General features: G+C 45.3%; 1 protein-coding gene across 2 annotated transcripts; it reads right to left on the bottom strand.

Annotated features, from left to right (window-relative positions):
* Positions 1-4,496: 4,496 nt before the first annotated feature.
* On the bottom strand, positions 4,497-21,265 carry DIPK2B (divergent protein kinase domain 2B). Of its 2 annotated transcripts, none has more exons than XM_062599501.1 (5): positions 20,871-21,265; positions 15,961-16,225; positions 8,689-8,862; positions 6,636-6,924; positions 4,497-5,426 (listed from the first exon to the last, which is right to left on the bottom strand). In XM_062599501.1, the coding sequence occupies exons 1-5, from the start codon at positions 21,092-21,094 to the stop codon at positions 5,086-5,088; spliced, it is 1,293 nt and encodes a 430-aa protein (XP_062455485.1). In that variant the 5' UTR covers positions 21,095-21,265; the 3' UTR covers positions 4,497-5,085. The 2 variants fall into 2 exon arrangements, with proteins under 2 accessions (XP_062455485.1, XP_062455493.1); XM_062599509.1 differs by having other exon boundaries at positions 4,497-5,250.
* Positions 21,266-22,087: the final 822 nt, after the last annotated feature.

Genomic DNA, 22,087 nt, shown 5'->3' with positions numbered 1-22,087 from the left:
TCATAATGTCTCATGACAGTCAGTATTGTCACTAAAGCTCTGCTTTTCAGATTCATGTGATAATGCGAGAAGCTGAGGTTTCACTTAGGAAGAATTAGTAATGAAGTATCTAGAGAACCCATTTGTAGAGAGTAATTGGCAAATGGGACCCAAGTGCATCCTAAAACATTGGAAAACCAAAAGGTACATAAAAAACACCTGCAAGTAATTGTTGACTGAGTTTCCTGGAAAGGCCCTCACTCTAAATGTGCTTTTTTTTGGTTGCTCCTGTATGCAGAAGCTGTTAAATGCTGATTGATCCCAAGTACCCCAAAACATCAGAATGTTTCCCAGATAGCACCTTAGGTGAAGCAGGGAGAGGGGAAAAAAGAGGGGACCAGACACTGCCTCCCACAAAAGCTACAGCATGGGAAATCACCTTGTGATTCTCACCCACCCCCAGTTTTACAGGATTGTCTCTCTCATGGTCCTTGATCTTCAGCCCCCCCAGGGACAGGTTGTGATGATAGTGCTCTCTGCTAGAAGGCTTTGGGGACCTCTGTGTGTTACCAAATACCTTAACTTTAAATATCTGCTCAGGTTTCTCCAGCAATCTGTGGCATGTCCCATTCCTGCTGGACGTTCAATGTCCCAGCCAAGTCAATTAATCAGGAGGTACCAGGATGGCCTGGCCTTTACGGACACAGAAATATTGGCAGCATTTGGGACCTCGAGGGGGCAAGGCAGCCTCCAAGGCTCTGTCTCGGTGTCATTTCCTCCATGCATTAGCCATGCTTGAGGAAGATGAGGGTGCAGAGGAGGCACACTGGGAAATAGTGCCGGGTAGCTAACTGAGGGGAGCTTCACAAGGCTTTTACTGATTTTCCGCATTTGCCACCGCCTGTGCCGAGTACCAAGAGAGAGAAAGCTGCTAGAAATATTTGCATGGCTATTTATACTATTGAGAATGACGCAAAAGGCAGAGCCATTGCACGTGCCGTTATTTTGCTCTCTTTTACTTTCCCCGCTTTCTCAGTCCTCCTCCTGTCGCGAGCTTGGCAATCCAAGGTGGACTGAGCTCCCAGGACAGTTTAACAACAGAAAACCACCTTACGCTACTGAGCTGGACTTCTTGGCCGTGGGGCCAGCGCCAGTCTTAGAGCTCGGGAGGTATTTCTACCCCCTTTAATGCGACAAATATCTACGCTAAAGGGCAGCCCGTAGTATGATGCACTACGGAAAGGCCTGGAAAGCAAATGCTGCCAGCGTGCTCTCTTTTCAGCAAGAGGAGTGTGCGTAAAAGACAGTTTAGTGACACTGATAGCTGCCATTATTTCAAAAAGGAGCTGTTTGGGGAGGAGGGACATGTACAGCAGCTGTTTTAGCAGTAAGAACACCACAGAAATGTGTGAAGGAGCTGACTGAAAATGATACTTAGAAGGCCAATGAACTAGGGTGGGTGAAACTGGGACTATCACTTGCTGAGGACTGCCTATACATAGCACCTGTCCCCTGAGAAATCAAAGTATTAAAATAGGCCATTAGAGAAAACGTGGCAGAAAATACCGTTTTATAAACCAAGACTCTCTTGACATAAAAGCCTAAAAAAGTATGTGGGATATAGTAAGAGAGACACCTAGTAAATACATGGACACAAATGCAGCTGCAAACTATCTACAAATAAAGGAAGTTTTCAGATCGACTGCTAAATTTCTGAAAAACTGCTGTGTTTCTTGTCCTCCTGTTGAAACAAGAAGGCCTGCTAAATTTCTAAACTGTTACCAGGAACAGCATGCAAAGACACACACAAAGCCACTGTCAGAAATAAATGTAGAGAGGAAAAAATTACTAGAGAGTTCTTTGGGGAAGGATTAGGTTTAAAATAATTGTCTTTTATAAATTAATTTCACAACCTTTTGGAGCTTGGCCTACTAGCATTTCAAGGCTTTACTTAAGCAGACAGACAGAGTGGGTGCTGATTCCAGGTCCTGATTGCCAAAAAAAAGAGAAAATATTAAAAGAAAAATTGGCAGTGAAAAAAAAGGCAGACAAATATAGGGAAATGAGACTTAGTTTAGGAAAATTATTGTTCTCTGAGCCATGAACTGATTTTGCGGCTGGCACGTTAATCACATGAGCTTGGTCTTTGTAAGCTATTTCTGAAGAGAAACTGGTGGTGAATACAGCTCCCATCTTTTTAATATTTTTAAATCAATGATTAAGTTATTTCTAATCATATAAAGGGTTTTTTTTTGAATTGATGTCAAAATCTATTGAAGGCAGTAGGAAACTCCTTCCACTTAAACATCTTTGAATCAAGCTATGTAAAAATAGGTGCCGTGTGTCTCAAAACTTGCATTGCAGTTTTGCTGCCTGAGACCAGCAGCAGGGGAAGACAGCGACTCTTTCGTTTCTTATGGTCGTCATTTCAGGATTGTGAGTTACAGGGGCCCTCTCAAAGCCCATGTGACAGCTCCCAGTCCTTTAACCTGACACCAGATTAGTGATGTGGGCTTCCTCTTGTCCTCTCTAAGGTGATGAATTTACCTCTCTGCTCTTCAGTGGGCTGCTGAGAGATGCCCTACTGCCTACAAGATATTTTTTGCAGAACAGCATGGTAAACGAGTGGCTCATTTTCAAAAGAAAAGATCTACATTGTAAAAGAAAAAAAAAAGACAAAAACTCCCAAGGATGCATTGGAGAGGATGTGAATGCAGTGTGGAGTACTGTTGCTGGTCCTCATTTGAGTGTGAGTCCAGTAATTGCTAAAGCAGAAAGAGCTGAAAGAGCCAGGCTGTGTCTGGCTGAGTCACCAAGCAACTGCGAAGAGCTTTCCACCAACCCATGGTTTGCAAATTATCTCTGCTTTGGCATGGGTAGGCCCAGAGAGCCCTTCATCTTAGCGCTTTTTGGACATTTTGTGGTGTGCATTTTTAGCTACAACTGTACAAACAACATTCTCTTCCAGCACTGAATGGAAGCCATCAATTAACAGGTCAGAGCGGGGAGTAAGTAACTACTAACTACAGGAGACTGAGGGTAAGGCAGCAAGCTTTCCTGGTCTCCCCTTTGCAAGGGGTGGCCAGCCTTCTGCACCAGAGACAGACTCCCTGGACAGCAAGAGGCCAGGGTTAATGTACAGTTATCAGGGAAAATCACAGACCGAGAGATCCAAGATGGAGACAGATTCAAGAAAAACTGTTGAAAACAGACTGCTAATCAGCCTTATGGATCTAGGCAAAGGACATGTTTTTCTTACTGGAAGAGAGCCATGATGTAGAAATAGACTGAAATCATGAAAGAGAGCTGCAACAGTAGCTTATACTGTATATTTAAGCATTTTTGCTGTCAAACCATCTGGGTCTGAAGCTAAATTTACCTACAAATTATTTTCAGTGTTTCCACTTCTTTAGAGGTGAAAGGTGCACTTGATATTTTATGCCAGGAGGAATAATGGCAAACCAGAATGAATGTCTTGGATCAGATTTTCTCAGTGTCAGACCTATGTGTATTTTTGGATGCCTAATGTATCCATTAAGACGTTACTTTAACCTGCAGATATTGTGCTCTGCATACACAAAAGTCCCTCCCTGGCCTCCCTTTGCATCATCCAACAAAACTTTTGAGTTGCATTCCTGCTCTTGGTAACTCTATACATATATTAGCAATGTAAATGCAGTCACATTTTTTTAATGCTTTTATGCAAGTTACTGATTTATTTTTTGAACGGTGGCTAGAGGAGAAAGGTTTCTGTGATGAAAAAATTTCCAGAGGCATCCAGAAAATCTAGGTCCAGACTCAGCTCAGTCAAATTTGCTTGGTGACTCCTAGGCACCTGACTCCCAGGAGAAACGCTTCAAACCCAGGTGAGATCTTGGAGTCTCCTAGACAGCAGAGAAGATTCGTTGAGAGGCTCTGACTCTCCACAGGGACCATGTTGGGTGGGGACTCACAAATGCTGGGTGAGAAAGTTGCATTTTGCTGCTACCTTCTCCTTCCTTCCTCCACAAAATAAAGTATCTCCCCCCATTCTTCCCCCCACCCCCAAATCTTAGGTGCCTAAATCACTCCTTTGAGGACTGGCTTAGTGATTTCTCCTTTAAAAAGAAAATGGAGAAGGGACTGGCGATGGTTATACCTCTTCCTGGTCTGGACTCAAACCTCCACACCTCTTGATAAGTGCCTCAGCACCTAGATTAAGTACTAGGTGTTCAGTGAGCCCCATCATGTTCAGAGTAAATTAATATCTCATCTTCTTGTGTTGTTCCCCTCTTCTGCTTGTAAGCCATTTTCCCATTTGAGTAGTTTTGTACAAAACTGCTCGAAACTGTTTGTCTCCATATTTTTAGAGCAGAAAGTGTGAACGTATCCATTGGACAATCAGATGTAAGAATTGGGGATTTTTGGTCTTCAGATGAGAACCTTTATTATACTCCAATTACTGCCAGTCAAAACCGTGGAAGATTAAAAGTAATGATATTTGGGGATTAGAGAAATTAAGTCTCAAGAGATGTGGATTCTTTCAGCTTTTTAATGCTGTCAATTGCTTCCTTCCATTCCATGTGCCATAAAAGTAATAAAATTTAAATATTTTATAAAAGTAGTGGGTGATGGTAAGGAACTGATCAAATGATTCGGTTTAGATACGATTTTTAAAGCATTAAAAATCCCCACAGGAAAGTCTTAAACGCTTCCATCCATCTCACATTATGTATATATCATCTTGATCAAAAAGATGTTCTCGATAATAAAGCTCCTCTATCTAGCTAGTTGTGAGCGAATTACCTTCAGAGGGTTTCTTCTTAATGGATGGCATGGAAAATTTTTCCAAGGCCAAAGTGAACGAACAAGATTAATAAATCTTGTAGCCCCCGTCACTCATGATAACATTTATAATCCATAAGCCTTACATCATATCAAACACCTTAGGTAACAAATGTGTCTCTGGGAGACGAACAATAAATCCCACATGAACTCTGCTCCCTCGTTTGTCTCAATCAGCATGCCTCCGTTTCGATGCAGTTCTTCCTAGCTACCCCAGGTCCTTCTTGCTTTCCATGATGGTGAAGCCTGGAGGCTGCTCTGGTCTTTCCCACAGAGCTTCTCTCAGTATTTGTCACTGTATTTGCAGTCAGGGTAGCGATAGGCAAAACGAGAATCGCAAGATCGCAGTGGTTTCAGGAGCTCTGCCAGCTTTGCAACTGTGTTGTCGACGGCCTGGTCGTTGGCGAAGCCATCTGCACAGTGCTGGAGGAAGCCGTCTATCTTCTCCTGTATGGGTTGAAGGAATTTCCCTTTTAGGAGCTTAGGCAAAAGCTCTTGACATACCATGATGAGACTCTGTTTCTCTCTGATTGAGTTACAGGGCACAACTGCAGACTGGCAGTCCACAGTCAAACAGCTAAATATATCTTTATACTCCTGTTGGTCATCAGTCAGCTGGCTCCCTATTAAAGACAATTTAATCAGTTGTTAGAAACATGGAGCAAAATCTTGGATAATCAAATATATCTGTAAATTAGCAACAAACTGTTGTTAATACAATCTAAATGACATTAGTGGCTTTCATCACAAAATGCTCTGTGCTACATCTGTATATGGGCCAAACAATATTCTTACTCCTGAAATGCATGTATTTTGCTGGATGACAGAGCTCCTCAATAAACTACAAAACAGCCTTGCAAAGGAAGCGAAGGGCTGTCTATTCAATAAAACTGATGCAGAAACAATGCCAAGAACTAAAGTGTCAGCTCCTATATATATAAAAAAGGCCATAGTAGTCAGAACCATAAGTTTTCCTTGTTATCCAAAATCATTAATTAAATCGCAACAACAACTAATTTTGCTGGAGACAAGGCAGCAATAATAGGTTTTGGGGCCCCCAAAAGAAAAAAAAAAGAAAGAAAGAAAGAAAGGAAACCTATTGGAAAATTCTCTGATAACTATTTCTAAATATTTGAGATCTACTCAGCTGAGTATTTGAGCTGAGCAAAAGCCTTTTAAAAATATGAACATTTAAGTGAAATACTAAATTATTGGAGGAATAACCTTTGACTAGCTTTAGTTCCAGTGGTAGACCAATGTAACCTTTGAAAAGTGAATAGTAGTACTTCATTTTATGGAAAACTTTCAGAAGAAGCTTCTGTTGTTGTTCTTACAACTAATGTGATAAATGCACCGAGTCTGATTTGACCTAATTCTTAAAACAAGTCAACCTACAAAGTTTCTCTCTGCAAATACTGACATTTGTGTGAGAAAAGCATTTAAAGAAAAAAAGTGATTTAGGAAGCCTTTGAATCTGATCATTCAGCAGTGTATGTTGAATATTGCTGCTTGTTGCAGAGAGGGCCAGACCATGTGCAACTACTGTGTGGTACTTGGATGCACTGTAAAGCGTCCTACAGTCATAGCGCCATTTACCAGGCAAATAAAACTCCTATCGGCTTATGGACTCACAGCCAAAGGTGGCAAGAGTCGCTGATGTTTTTGCTGTCGATATGTCTCCTCTTGTACTTTTATTATCTAATTTACCAAGCAATGTATGGTTTATTAAAAAAGAATCAAAAAAGCCAAGCACAGCAGGTGAATGATTTGTTTTCCTGCACCTTACAAAAACCTCCTGCAACAGATGCGTGCTTGCAGAGCCTGCTGAGTACCTTCCTCCTTGTCTATGATGCCCAGCGTGCTGGCATCCCGGATGAACAGATGCCCATTGCTGAAAACGCCGAAGGTGCCAGCATCCACGTGGGTGAAGTAGAAGAAGTAGTTGAGGTCGTTAGTGCCCATGGAGCGGAGGACAGCAAGGAGCTGCAGTGCCAGGTCGGCAGCCACCTCGGGGGCGGCATCGAAGAAGTCACGCAGAGGCTGGGTGCTGGCGCTGACCACCAGCCGCCCGCAGGCACCCAGGTACCGTGGGAATGGCCACCCCTCCACGTCTGGGAAGATCTGCCGGGGAGAGTGGGAGAGGGGCGCGGGTCATCAGATCCAGAAATCCCCTTCCCTAAACTAGTTCCCTTATGTGTGGCTGCGTAGAAGAGCATGCACTGGGTAAGTGCAGCCAGCACTGCTGCCTGGTCACGGGTGGGAGCGGGTGACAAATTTAGCAGTCGCCTTTGGCCATCCTTCCCATGCCTGTCAGCCCACCACCCTCTCAGATGGCTTCAAGCACATGAGAACCCTGACCTGTTGCAAACAACGGTTGTTGCATCTTGTTCTGCCTTTTATAGCCAGCCCACCACTGGTTCAGTTCCTCATCCCCAGTTAGCCCCAGAAGCCTGGGAAGGCAATAGTCAGTTTTGAGGTAGTTAGTTACTTTTTTTTTTTTTTAATTAAAAAAGAATCTGATATTTCAAGATCTGTTCTATTAGAGAAAGGAGACTAACTGGAAAGTCTAAGATAATAATAGACTTTAAATTCATGAAATTTTTAGGCACAGAAGAGCTAATTTTAGGCTTCTTTATGGAGTCTTTAATGGCTCCTTCATGAGCACTGCATAGTTGAAGTCATGGCTTAAAGGTGAGGTGGGGCTAAAGCAGTTCTAGCTAATTCGTAACAATGTCTGGCTCATTTTAGAAGAGACTTTGCAGTCTCAGGTTCAGAAGTCCTAGATGTTTGCTACAGCAGGGACATTTGGGCTGGGCTCACTGCATCGCTTCACCCCGTGCCAGCAGTGCAGTTATCCCAGCCCTTTATATCTCTCTGCTTAGTGTAGAAATGACATAGTCATTGCGCCTTGCCAACATAAAGCTTTCTGGTGTTTATATTTTAACTTGTCTGTCTTGCTGAGGGGGGGGTTAGGGACTCTTCCAGTTGAGTATTTAAGATTGCCTCTCCCTTTTCCTCTAAAGGCATTTCAGGCAAGCACATAAATTTTTAAGTCTCTTAGGTATACTTGGCTCAGCTCTGTGAGCTGCGTTCCCCAATCTTTACAGGGCTGAGAGCCACAGCCTTGTGCCCTGGCGAGCCAAGGTGGGGGCAGCTGGGGAACCTCTGGGAGGTTCCTGGTGTGCAAGGTGGCGGCCGGGCACTGTTTCCCCCTTGTCAGTGGAGAGATGGGGTTGTGCTGGGGAAGGAGGAAGACATTCCCACTGAAACACTCTTAGGAAAAGAGAGGGGACCACATCACGTTGGTGGTGCCAGAAGGGAACTGGGGAGGGACGCGGGGCCTCACAGCTCTTTGCCTTCAAACCAAATACTCGGTTTTATCTGGAATTCAACCAAACGCCTCTGCAAAGCTACACTTCGCCATGGAACTGGTTGTTGGTTGCATGCACATAGAAAAATGAAATGGAATAGCTGTGGAGCATTAAGCTGGGGAAATCAGTGCTCTCCTAAGCCAAGTGCCGCCTTAACACTGTTTCGTGGTGCACCCACGTTAAAACGTGCTCTCTTGTGCTTTGGATTTTATAAACAGGCTGTGATTTAAGCAATTCATCAGCAATGCAAACAGAACTGTGAAGTATTGGGGAGGTAGAAAACCCTGGCTTTTGCCGTACATTATTGTAATAATAATCCATCTGGATTCTGACTTGTTTTAGGGGTTGGGCATACATATCTCCCAGCAACTTCACAGGCTACTGCGAGACACCGAATGGATCTTGCTAAACATAAGGCTTGGGATTCCTCTGCATCTGGACACTGTCTTATCCAAGGATTCACTGGAGAGGGGTTGCTAGAGGAGGTTTCAGCCCAGGGTGTGGTGACGCATACCTGTAACAGGATGGGATGTGAATTCACTGACAGCGTGTACAGAAGGCGCAGTTTATCCCGGTCAGTGAGGTGGTCCATATAGATGCTGCCAGCATCTGGTACTTCAGCATAGCGCCGTACTATCCGGTCCAAGAGGCGCTGAGATGGGCAACGCAGCATTGGGCTGGAGAGACCCTAGCAAAAAGGGAAAGGGGAACAAAGATATTTGCTTTCCTTCCTGAGATACTACCACGTGCTCAGCCTGTTCCATGGATAGAGGCAAGGTTGTGCTCTGCCCGCAGCACTTGATAGCCTAGCCCAAATCTTTTGGTCCAGGTAGCTCCTCTGCCTATCGGCACCCATCTGCTGATGATGGGTATGGACATGTGTGGGGTTTTCTAAAACAAACTCTTCTTAGAAGAAAATGGGTGATTTTAACCACAGCAAACCCCAGTGTTACCTAACATACGTTCATGATGAAGGCTTTCAAAATGGTAGGCACTCTTCACGGCACAGCCATGGACGCTGCAAACCTCATTTCCCTTTGACTGAATGCCATCGTATTACTCGGTGCTGGTGGGCCTCCTCCTGCCCTGATGATTTCCAGCCTTGGCAGCCTTACTCACTCGTGGAGGCCTCTCCCTTCATTAAGTCAGTGAGTCACTTCCTTCTTTAAATAATATCTTCAAATTGCTTTCCTATTTGCTTAGCCTGTAAGCAGCTTTCTTGGGAATACTATTTGCTAAGGTCAGTAAACATGTTTTAAAACTCTGTAAATAAACATTGTATGTGGGTACATGCACAGGAAATATTAACTTTCTGATAAACTTACACATTAACTATCAAAAACAAATGTTAATATCCTCTGTATATTTTCTTGCAAACATGAGTAACAAATAAAGAATTGTTGAGCTAATGGATTCAACCATTACTGTATTTCACTTTCTAAATATATAGGTTTGATATGTAAAAACTGGGATAAATGGCAATATATATTTAAATCTTTGTAGTTGAAAGATACCTTTGTTTTGAAGTCAGTGCATTTTTTTTTAATAGTTAAGGAGAGAGGACATATGCAGAAATGTTACACTGGCATATTTTCTGTTTGATGATGGAATAAGATTTTTTTTTACCCTTTTTCTTCCAAATAATCCAAGTAGCCTAACTTATTCTTTCAGATTTTCTTTTTAATTGATGTTTGGAAGACATTTTTTGGAGGAAAGGACACCTGAGCTCACACTTGCTTTCTGCCATTCCTCACACTGAGAGCAAAGATTTGGCTCAGGATTTCTCCAAATTATTTGGTTACTCTGAGCTAGGTCACTCTTGGTCCTTCCTGCTCGAGCTGTTCATTTGGCATAAAACATTTAATTATCTAGCTACCAAGACAAAGACATAAGAAATAAGGAATAGAGAAACAAGGACTGTGTGGCTCTCCCAGGCGGAGGTGGAGAGGGGAGAATGAACTTCCTGTGTCCCCTGGAGCCCTCCTCCACCTGGGTGCCAGACTCAATGAGGCTCAAACCACTCCCTGAACCAAGCCCTGAATGCTCAAATCTAGTCAGAACTATCTGAAATACTCAATCCCAACTGGAGTGTCACTTTGCAATGACCAAAGAACCACTTATTTCCCCAAGAGAATAAAACATTTGCCAAAAATATTTCTCATCAGTTTTAGTTACAAGATTTCATACACTTCTGGCCTCTGGTGCAGCTTTATTAAGAAAATATTTTTTCAATTAATGATAAAAAAAAAGCCTAGCAAGTGGGGGATGTGGATTGCTATGGATTTCTGTCTCAGTGCTTGCAGACACATTATGGCCGACTTTGTCACTTTTCTTTTGCGAGAGAAGTGAGAAAAAAATGAGCAGAACTGAATGGTGTTAAATAAGAGATAAATGCTGGAGACATCTCTTGCAGATGAGTGTGTGTGCAAATATTTGCAACCAAAGTTAGAAAGCCTTACTGCCTACAGGAGTTCGTAATGCAAAAGTTGAGACCCTTAACTATACAACAGGAGCAGAAATCCTGATATAAGAGAATATAGAAAAGTTGCAATAAGAAATTCCTTTAAGGTAAGCATTTGTTTTGTTAACTCAGACTTGGACATGTGCTGCACTACAGTGGTCACAACTGCTCATTTCTCATGAAACTATTTCAGGCTTTTCATAATTTAAAAAGTGACTGACACTTGGCTGAAGCTCCATTATTTCCCCTTCTCCAGGGCAGAAATCTGAACCATGGAACAATTTCCTTCGTGTTGTTCGGCACTGAGCAGATGGGCGAAGTTGAGGGATGGATGGGTGTGAGCAGGTGGGAGTGCGTGATGATCAACAGCACTAACTCCTTGGCCCCAAAACAGCCAGGTGAGTTGAACGACCTTCAAACTGCTCACTTGCCCTCTTGGGCGGGAGCCGGCTCCTAGTGGCAGTGCAAGAGTAGTGAAGCAGAGCTGAGTGCTGCCACATTTGTATCAACCATCAACGCAATAGTCTATAATTTAACGAAGACCCTGATCCACCAAAACTTGACAGTGAGCCTTTTTGATTTTGGCAGAACTACTCAGATGCATAAAGTTTAGCACTTGCTCGAGTGTTTCAGTGCAGAAGGGCTGACCCTTTTAGCAGAATGACAGAAACATGCCTGCAGCAGAAGGTGAAAAAGGTTGGACAAAAATTGTTAATGAAAGAGAAATTTAAAGAACACGTACTTTTACCACTGGATATACTGATACATCTCTGAATAGCTTGAGTCCCTTGCAGTGTCTTATCACCCTAGAGAATAAGGCTTGACAGGCAGTCCAACATCTTGTTTGTGACTGACATGGAAAGCTTCTTATTTACTTTGATTAAATTCCCACATTTACGTATCTGATAATGAACAGTTCCTGCAATACCTGCCTACGCTCCGCTGTTTTTTTTTCCCTAGTGCACAATATACAATGTGGTTTAAGCTCCTGTGTATGCACATGCTCTGCATACAGCGTGCAAAAGATACTCAGAATTCACTCTGATGTCAAGAAGACCTTTGGAAGACAACTTTTCATCATTTTGCTTTATATTCACTCAGGTTAAAGAGGGATAAGTATGGATCAGGAACACTGCCGTCTGCTGCTCCACGCACTGCTGCCCAGATGCATCTACGTCAAAAGCGAACAAGTTTGGGATGGGACCCAGGAGGACACAGTTGGATGTGGGTGTCAAAGTACCTACAGCTCCTGGCTGTTTTAATCCAAAGGTTTTACTCAGCCCCAAAAAAGAAACTGAGAACACTCTGCAAGGCTATGGGGCTTGTCCCCACTGCAGGCTCCACTGCTGATCTTCCCCTCCCGTCTGTGGGTTCAGGTGTGTTTGGTCCCAGAAGGTTTATCTAAGTACATCTCTAATAATGAGACAGCAGGCCAAAAAAGTAGTAGGAGGAGGCATGCTAAAGCTACTGCTTCTCTGGTAAGGACTAGTTACCAGATCAAAGAGCTGTTGTCTGTGCACTACAAGTGAAGTGATACGTACTTGGCTCAGAGGCCAAATAACCAAAGAGTTTGCGTGTCTACTGAGGGCAGACTGTGGACCTGATCAATAGTTTTGAGCAATATATACTAGAAAGAGGGATTGAAAACAGCTGTTTTTTTTTCTCCTTGATACTAGTTCTGTCTGTCTGCCTTCAACATTTCGCTGGCTGTTCTTTGTAGTCAGGAGGAGAAGTTTGCTCTGCAAGAGATCTGTGCTGAAATTAACCCACTTTTTTTTGTTGTTTTTCCCCTCCAACAGGAGAAACAAAAAGCCTGGTTCAAAGTGATGAACTTCGGAGCCAAGATGCAGGCAAAGCAGCATGCAGCTAGCTGATACCGCTGCACAGGTTAAAAATTCCAGCCCAGGTAGCCACACACAAATGCAGAGTTAAATCCAGCTTGTATCTGAGGCTAGCTAGATTTTAGTACTGAAGACTTTACTGTGTCCGATACAGATTTTTGCTGTGGCAGATGAAATAATCACTGTGGCAGGCAGCCCAGTTGATAGTTGGGTCAGGCAGGGCAGGCAGTGTAAAGTGAAAAAACATTATTTCACGGTCTGTCATTCTGATTCAAGTATATTAAGGCTTGTTGTAACTCACTGTTCTATACAATAAAATTACTTGAGCCCTTTAGCTTTTGTCAGCTCTCCCGTACAGCCAAAACTACAGGGAGGGGAGTACAGGTACCACCGAGTGACTGTAGCTTGGCAAAACAGGGTGGGTATCGCACAGGCATCAACAGCATGCTGTTACCATGACCAAAAAGAGAGGGGGAAAAAAATAGCCCAGAAGAGCCGTTCTACAGATAAGCATTTGCAGCAAGGAAAAACCCGCTGACAGATCGTGCTGGGTTACCAACATCTATCTGCCCAGCAAATACCGCAGACCTGAAAACACGCTGGAGGGGGTGAGGCTGAAGCGCTCCTGTGGTTTCGGCTCTCAGGAGGTGTGATCGGGTGGGGAGAGAGAGAAACGGAAATCTTTGACTTCATGGGGCCAAACAGCCCAGCGCATCAACCCAGTAACCTGCGGTGGCCCGTGCTACAGGGCCCCAGGGTTAGAGAGTCACGTACAAATTTTGCGTGCTCTGTACTACTGGAATCTACTGCTTGTGACTTTTTCTTTTTGAGTCAGACTGCTCTAAGACCAGAGGCCATTTTACGAAACACACAACTGTTTTTAACTGGTGATCGCTGCCAAAATTGGGGTGGGGGTTGGGGATCCAGGGCCTCTGAGTCTCTGTGCTCTCATGTGCATTTACGTCTACATCCTGTTAAAGCTCATTTATATCCCAGTTTAGGTTTCTCCGCTTGACTTACAGAACCAAAGAACCATGAAAACATGCACGGTGCAATCCTGGGGCCAGCGTGCAACGGTTTCTGCTAACTGCAGCATGATGTGCCCTCTCTTGACTCAAAAAACTTCTGAGACTGGGGAAATGTGCCCGGTGAGTGTGTCCCTGTTCCCCAGCACTGGCACCAGGAGCTCACGTCAGAGGTATCCAAGAGCTTGTGTCAGCTCAGCTTCCCACCACCATGCAGGGGGACATTCAAGTGCCCAGGAGAAACTGGAGAGGCAGCGAGGCCAAGGCCAGAGCGCATAGCCAGAGCACACGGCAGCAGGGCTCCATGCTACGTTTCTCGTGTGTGTGCATGTGTGTCCATGTGCATGACCCAGCCAGCTCAGCTGAGGGTTCAGGAGAGGACCGAGGAGGACAGACAGTTAAAGAGAAGGAACTGGGGTCACTAATGACTTGACTTTGCAGCACATCAGAGATACTACAGAGCTGCATTTCCCTGCTAGCTTTTTTTTTACCCAGCTCAGTCCATGGGAGTTTCAAGCTTTGCAGTCCTGCCACTTCAAGCTGCGCTGATGCGCCTGCAGGGTTGGTGGGGGTTTTGCAGGCGGCCCTTGGACACTCCTGTGAGGTAGCTCCCTGCCCTCCCAGGACGGTGGTGGTCCCACCACATGCCTGCAAGGCCAGGCAAGGGATAATCTGAACAGAAAGGGGATGCAAAGCCTCCATGTCCCCTCCAGGCCCTCTCCTGGGGTTATTAGATAAAGTACAATATAGCTTTGTGCCAAAAAGAAGAAAAATAAAACCCCCAAACCACAGAGGGCGGGCTTTCTCTGCAGCCGTTCATCATCCTTGCTTTCCCTGCCAATGGAGTGCTCCAAGCCGCCCTGCACCTTGCCCACGAAAGGGTGCTGGCTGCAGTGGAACCTGCTGTTTGGGACTGTCTGAGGCTGGGCACGTCCCTCTCAGCACAGCTCTGCTGCTGCCGCTTGCACATGGCCTCTGGTCCTCCCCTCCTCAGGTGCATGGCTCCACAAGGTAACAGAAGTGAAAGAAACTCCAGCAATGTATCTTCAGCACTCAGCAAAGCTGAGTGGATGCAGCAGCGTGCAGACTGGGGGAAACAGTTGCCTTTTCTAGTATATATATATTTATATAAATATATATATATATTTTTTTTTTAACAAGGTCCCTTTTTCATAACCACTTCTCTCCTTAAAGGGAGAATGATGATTTCAGAATGAAAGGAAGGAGGGGAAAAAAAGGTATTGGAACATCCTGCTTTGCATCTCCAGGTCTTGCTTTGGAATATAGTCCAGCTCCACTGCAGCCTCTTGCCCTTGGCAATGGTCACTGCAAAGCTGTGCTGCTGCTTGGAGTGGGGAGATGCATGTGCATTTGGGGAGGCAAAGGGGGAGCTTTCTGCTCTCAGATGAAAGCCATCTGCACCGAAAGATGCAGGCCTTTGCCATGACCATCACCGGCTACCAGCTACCAGCTACCCATGGTATCCCTCGGCCTGGGATCCACCAGCAGTGCCCAGGAGGCAGCTCTCCTTTCCAGCGTGGTCATTTTGCACCCTCCTCTCTGACTTTTCTGTCATCCCCCTGCAGCAGGCTTGCCACCTCCCTTGCTGGCAGCAGCGAGCCCAGGGCCACAAGGAGGAGGCAGCCATGCATCTGTCCTTGCTTAGCCCATGACGCTTTGGCACTGCAATAAAAAGAGCAGCAGACTTCTTCATCCATGACATAATTCGTTATAGGCGGCAGGCAGATGAAGAAATAAGACTCCCTCCTCTGGTGCAGCTCTAGGGCCCCCCTGAGACACCCTGTGATGAAGCGGCACATGGCAGGGAGCCCCTCCACGGGCGCTGAGACCCCGCAGCTGAGGAGCCAGGAGCTCCCGCGGATGAAGCTGCTGAGGTTCGCTGCCTGGGTAGAAAAACAAATCCCTCTCAAGGTAGAAGCTCCCCTTCTGAGTAAAGCTTTATTCCTTCCTTTCTGTTTTTTCTTTTTCAGTAGAGTAACTTATCCAGCCCAAGGGGATCAGACAAACAACGAGTGCCGCAGAGCTCCTTGCTGGCCACCTCTCCTAGTGCGTCACAAGTCGGGCAATGTTTCAGCGTCTATTTTAAACCCCGGTTCCCAAAGTCATGTGAGAGCCTTGCCCCTAAAAAAGCGGCCTTCTTAGTTACAGAGAAGATGTCCCTAGGTCATAGAAAGCACAGAGGTGTTGGGGGGGGGTGCAAAGGTAGAAATATCCCCCAAACACTTGCTTGCATTTTTGCATTTATTGGCTCACATTTGTGAGTCTGAGGTTGACGGGCACTACAGTATTCAAGGAGGCTTCAAATTCAGCTTATGTGAGAAGTCGAAGCCTGAACCTTATTATTATTATTTTTTAATTATTTTTTTGCCCTGACCCATTTTCAGGTCCTTTTTTGCTAAAAACAGAAAAGCCTGGGCGGGGGCAGGGAGGACACTGACCTGCACCAGGTCGGGCGTGAGCCGCTTGGCCCGCAGCCACTTCTGGCCCCGGGCAGTGCGGCGCAGGGCGTGCTCCAGGCTGCAGGTCCTCGTCTTCAGGAGCGCCGTGCAGATGCGCTTGTCGGCCTGGTCGTGCTGGTACTTGGTGGTCAGCCTGGTGATGTCCACCCGCCGCCAGCTCTTGGCATCGTCAGTGTAGTTCCCCGAGTAGCTGAGGAGGTAGCTGGGGGGCAGCTTTAAACGAGAAGAAAGCCAGTTGTCAAACCTGCCGAACCAAAACAAGACCCCCCAACGGAGAACTGGGTTAACGAGCCGCAGGAAAACGGATGGCGCAAGCACACTTGCAATCTCTGCTTTAAACTCTATGGGCTGGGCAAAGCCACCGAGTCTTGTCTGCAAAGCTTCCCCGGCTGGTGGGCGAGAGGGCACCGAGTATCTCAGGAGGCCTCTGCGCCGCTGGTGCTCTCCTCCCCACCAGGCCTCATGTATGCACGTCCGCCTGAGCTGAGCACGCACATGCCGTCCCAGAATACCTCCCTAAAAGGGGCAGGAATGAGCATGGAGCCAAGGAAATGTCTCTTGGAAACATACTGGATTTTCATTTCCTGCTTAAAGTTTCCCTTTCCCTAATGAACAGGGCTGTGTGAGAGGTGGAGGGAAAAGCCACAAAGAATAGTGCGATTTGGGCCATGTAAAAGAGAAAGTGAAGGGAGAGGAATGCAGAATTTCCTTTCCAAAGGAATTTCCGACATTTAAAAATTACCTTTATCCTAAATTGTGAAGGAAAAGTAGCTTAAAAAAAAAGAGAAATCATCAGCATTTAAAAATGTCCTGCAGAACAAAAACTGAAAGAAAAAAAATTGGGAAATATCAGAATGACCTTTTGTTTTGAGTTGGTGGCTTTACTTTGTGTTGCTGCTGGAGAGAAGTTTTTTTTTTTTCACGTATTTTAATCAAAACACTAACACCAAAACAAAGATCACGGAAAAAATTTTATTTGAAGTTTTCAGTGCCACTGATACGTTGCTAGGAAAGGTTTGATGTCATGACCTAGCACTCTCTCCAACCCGATGCTTTTGTAATAAAAAATCCCAGCCAGCTTTCAGATTCAAGCTGGTGTTTGCCCCAGATAGCCACCCTTATGCCCTTTATAGGGGGGAAAAAAAATAACGGAGAAAAATGTCCAGGCAGAGAGGTTAGGAGCGGTGCCGGTTACTTGGGCTGCTCCCTGTGCTCCTCTCCTGGCCGCATCCCAGGGATAGGGTGGTGGCAGGGATAGAGGGTACCGGGGTCAACATGTCCCCCCAGACGTCACTGCTTGAGGCTTGGGGGCTTCTTGGGATAAGTGAGCTCCCCGTGCACATTCAGGCTTTGGGGGTGTGACGGGAGGGAGACTTGGGACATTTCCGCTCGGCGCACGGCTCTGCTGTAGCCATGGAGATTTTGCATGGATTTGCTCCCCTTGCACGTCCGCAGTGTGCCCAGGAGGGGAGCATATGGGCCATGTAATTAGGCTGCAACAATGTGGGTTTTTTTGTTATTTTAGCAGCCCCCTCCGCCCTGCCCACACATGCGTTTTGCATGCAGTGGTTAAAGAACACTGTGGGTATTTTGCAAGTAAATCCGTAACCCACTCAGATAAAGTGATTGAACTCTAACCTTTAGTTAGGCCAGCATCAAACATTCATTGCCTCTAAAATCTCCTAATTAAACTCTTGCCTGAGTGCATGAGAAAGCATTTCTTAATTTAATCTCATCATAAATTAAAGCTGGTAGCTCACAACTGAAATAGGATGGGCAAGAGGTTGCATTCAGGATTAGCTGGATGGAATTAGATGAAAAGACATTAGTGAAGCTGAAAGTTGAAGCTGATTTTTCATTTTGACTGCTGGTCGGGCAATCTATGCGGAGAAATTTTGAGGGAATTAATTACATTTCATCAGCAGTAAGTCCCTACTTCGAGCACTGCCGTACCTAATCTGTTCCTGGCTCGATCAGTGGGTGACTTCTAAAGCTGGGGAATACTTTCAGGTAAATGCACTGCCCGGTACCGTTCCCCTCCTGCTGCAAGTGGAGGATGATCAATCCCCTTGCTGTTCTCATCCGCTGTGCAGGTCTGCTTCTGCACAAGGGCTCCTGGGGTGGCAGGCTGGTCCCAGCTGCGGGTGCTGGCCCTGATTTGGCTTCACCCTCGGCAGAGATCAGCTCTGACCGAATGCCTCCTTGGGAAGATTTGCTGTGGAGATGCAGAGTGACTAGGACTGGAGGAGTCTGTCCCCTGACGTGAGCAGGGCTGAGGGGGTTAAGGCACTTTGGTCAGAGGCTTTTGCCCAGTATGGAATTGAAGCTTCCCCTGTGATCAGATCATCTGACATGGTATGAACAACTCCTCCTCCTCTCCCCCACCACTGGCTTATTTGGGGATAGGACTTTTTAGAATGGAGAATAGTCCCTATGCCTTGCCGCGATTTGTTTTGCACCACAGCCCCCCTGGTTCCTGATGTGTAAGTGGGCATGGTGTGCAACCACCTACAGCAAAGAGACAGCTATGGACTGATGTTTTTTTGGTGTCTTTTTTTTTTCAAGTTGAGTGTAAACGTGCCTTGTGAGCTAGCTCAAGTGCCTGTGTTTGGGGAAGCTCACGCCAGGCGGACGCGAGGAAAGGCTTGCCTCCTGCAGCCATTGCCACCAAGTAAAGCATGGATGTATGAAATCCAAAGCTGTGCATTAGCACAAGCACAAATGGAGTAATTTCCTCAGCAGAAGCCCTGGGGGAGAGTCATGGGGGCCTGGGAATCCGGCAAGGGCTGCAGTAATTCTGTATTTGGCATCATTTCTAGGCAGCACAGCACTGGCCTGGCACACTTTCCAGATACTTTCAAGATTCATCATCGAGTTGTGCCATAACAATAATTTGCTCTTGTATGAAGCCTTTTAGCTAAGGGCCTGAACATTCTTTAATTAGGACTTTCAGTAAGATCTGTTTGAATAACTGATTCACAGATTAAAGATTTTAGACCAACCTAAAGCTGAATGTTGAAGAAAATCGAACTTGCTTTTCTTCTTGCTGGATGACGCAAAGTATTTTGTTCAGTGAAAATAATTTCACTTGTATTTGGAGTTTACATCTTTTTAAAGAGGAAAATTAGGTAAGCCTTAAAACAGCTAAGACCACCAAAAATAAAAAAGTCATATGAAATAATTCAAAATGAAACACTCCTGCTTTTTCAAACTTCCTTCCCATTAGTTTTGGCCAAAGCCAGTCACCAACATTGGCACAAGTTTGCAAATAGTTTTGGTCAACTCAGTTTTGCGGTGTTTTGAAGATCGAATATTTTATGAAAACTTGTGCTGAGCTCTGCTTTCAGGACAGTTGGTAGGCAGGCTTTGGTATTCTCATTTACAGATGGATAAAATTGGGCAAAGATAAGGGAAGTAAAGAACGTTAGAGCACATGGTGAGTCATCAGCAACACTGAGAACAAAACCCACATCTTACTCGCCTTCCTTGTGTGAATGCATGCAGCAGCTCCTGGAAATGATGGCAAAATTAACGAAGCATTTTCTAACGAGGATTAACGCAGAGTAGTGCAAAGTGCTACCTCCCTTTGTGAACATGTGAGAAGGTACAGGGTGTGAGTGTGGGGATTTAAGAGTATAAGTGACAGTGAAATTTTCCCCATTTAGCCTTCCCCTGTCAAATGCAGTTACTCGCTGCAGTAAGCTCCAACTATTTTTGGCATGGCCGAAGGAAGCCGCTGCACACCAGGGAGATGTGCTCTCTTCACCCGCACTGCGAGGGGCTCAGGAGGCCACAAATGCAAAGTGCTAAGAGGTGAGACCCCAATTTGCCATGGCTGGAGGAACCCTAGCCCAGCACAGCTGCAGGCAGTCTTTTTCAGAGAGCAGTATGGTCGTACACTAAGTCCATCTCAGACAAACTATTATGGTTTTACTATGCTAGGTTTTATAGGATAATTTAAGATAAAAATGGTGATTTGTCCAGTATTATACTACTTACATTATAGTATTAAAAATACAATTTTACTATCATCATTTCTTCTCCCCCGGGCTTTTATAGCTATAAAAGAAAGTGCATATGGCTCTATAAATCATATCAGACCCCATAAACCCTTCCTCTGCCAAGCATCGCCTTTAACTTTCTTCTCAAGTACTCTAGCAACATTTTCCCTGCTGTCATCAGATATGCTCCGCTTTTGAGCCTACAACTGATTGGATCAGTCTAATGACTGCTTGGGCAGCATATGTCTAATTGACTTAGAGGCAGCTGCAATTTCTGCCTCTGCCTTCAAGTTCTCGTTGAAACCTCAAAGCGCCATAATGAGCTTTGACCATGCCTGTGTTCTAGCATACGGACATCTGAAGTGCAGAAGTTCTGGTGCTTCAGGCCAGTTTGTATCTCTCTTGATCTTCGCTAATACACACATGACACTCTGCACATTTGTGTTGTTGCGCCTGTTGCAAAATCATACAGGGCTTAATATTTATGGTTAACATAGTCCACTGGGAGTGTACAAAGTTAAATTCCCTTCACCTTCAGTTAGTAACTTGTAATAAAATATTTCCAGTGCCATTTAAACAAACTGATCTGCTCCTTCCCACTTCGCTTCCCCCCTCATTGCAGACGCATTCTACATGCAGAAAGTTGTGCCTTTTACTTTCAAATTATAACTCAGGACTGAAGTCTGATCATGTTTCTGTGGCTTTAAAAGGAAACAAAAACAAAGCAGCAGCTTGCAGACATTAATTAAAATACTAGGAACTGTAAGGGAAACCTGGAGATAAGTAACTTTTTGCATTGCTTTTCATTAAAGTACTTGGAAATATTAACAGGCAACTTTTGAGCTACTATGCAGAATGCTTTAAAAATTACTATGCTGAGTTTCTGACCTTATTTCTTCTTTAAAGAACTTCTTGCAAATGGACGTCCCAATGCAGGCGTTGCATTTATCAAGTCCCAGGAAAGTCCGGCCAAAACTGTAGCTGGGTTTGATGTGGGGCACAGATGGAGAAGCTGTTGCTTCTAAGGAAGGGTTACAGCTTGCAGCCAAAACCAGAAGCAGCATCAACGAATCTGCAGCTCTGGAGCAAAGGCAACATATCCAGTGCCCCATCTACAGAGGCTGAGAGCTCTTCCCTTCGGAAGTTACCTCTCTCTACGCTCTTGGTACCGTCTGATGGTCTCAACCTGTAGTGGTGAGCCGTGAAACACAGCAAGAGACGCTTGGTCCAGGAGACCCAGCTGCAGTTCCCATCCTGCCAGCCGGTCGTTGGTTCTATCGGCTTGAGGTCTGGGTGGGAAAGCTATGATGTGGGGTGGGGAGAAGGAAATACATGGAGGCTGCAGATAACTTGGGTTGCCATGGTTACCTTTCCTTTACTTAGTGCAGCTGCTTCGGCCCCTGCTGACCCTCCCATGAGCAGACTTGGAAAACAACAAGAAGTGCTCATCTGCACTTTATTCAGACAAATGAAGGATATCCTGCTGCTGTAGCAAAGGGCACAGGCAAGACACTCGGTAAAAACTGATCTGGGAGGAATAACGGCTTGGCCGAAGCACACATTTCACCAGAAGCCAAGCAGTATTGCTTTATTCCTGGAGATTTGCAAAGGCACATTGCTTGACTTCTTGGATGCTTTCTTGGCTCAGTTTCCCCTTCTCACAGAGGCACTGAAAAGACTGTCAGGTGGAGTCATCGCTGTTTTGTTTCTTGAAAATAGTGTTATTTAAAGCGATTGAGCTACAGAGTTTCATGCTGTGGAAAGCAGGATAGCTTGAAGCTTTCCAAAACACCAAGCTGATATAACCTTCCAGCGTCTAAGTCGCTCTTGAAAAAAAGGCCTTTCAGCAAGGCTTGTGGGCTTTGGAATACCTTTTCCCTGTGCTCCAGGCACTAGGAGGGGACAAGAAAAAGGGATGGAGGGCTAATGTGGGCACTTGCCAGAGGTTTCAAACGCTATTACAAACTGTTGTGATCACACCCAGAAGCTGTTCACGTTAAGCTACTGAAAACGCTGGGTATCTGTTATGGCCTGGACACATATGGAGTCAGTACTAAGCCTCTCCCAGCGTGTGAAGAGGCTGGGGCACAGGCAGTGGGCTGGGA

Source organism: Rhea pennata, chromosome 1, assembly GCF_028389875.1.
Source record: "Rhea pennata isolate bPtePen1 chromosome 1, bPtePen1.pri, whole genome shotgun sequence".
Taxonomy (NCBI): Eukaryota; Metazoa; Chordata; class Aves; order Rheiformes; family Rheidae; genus Rhea; species Rhea pennata.
This window is presented reverse-complemented; position numbering and strand designations above follow the sequence as displayed.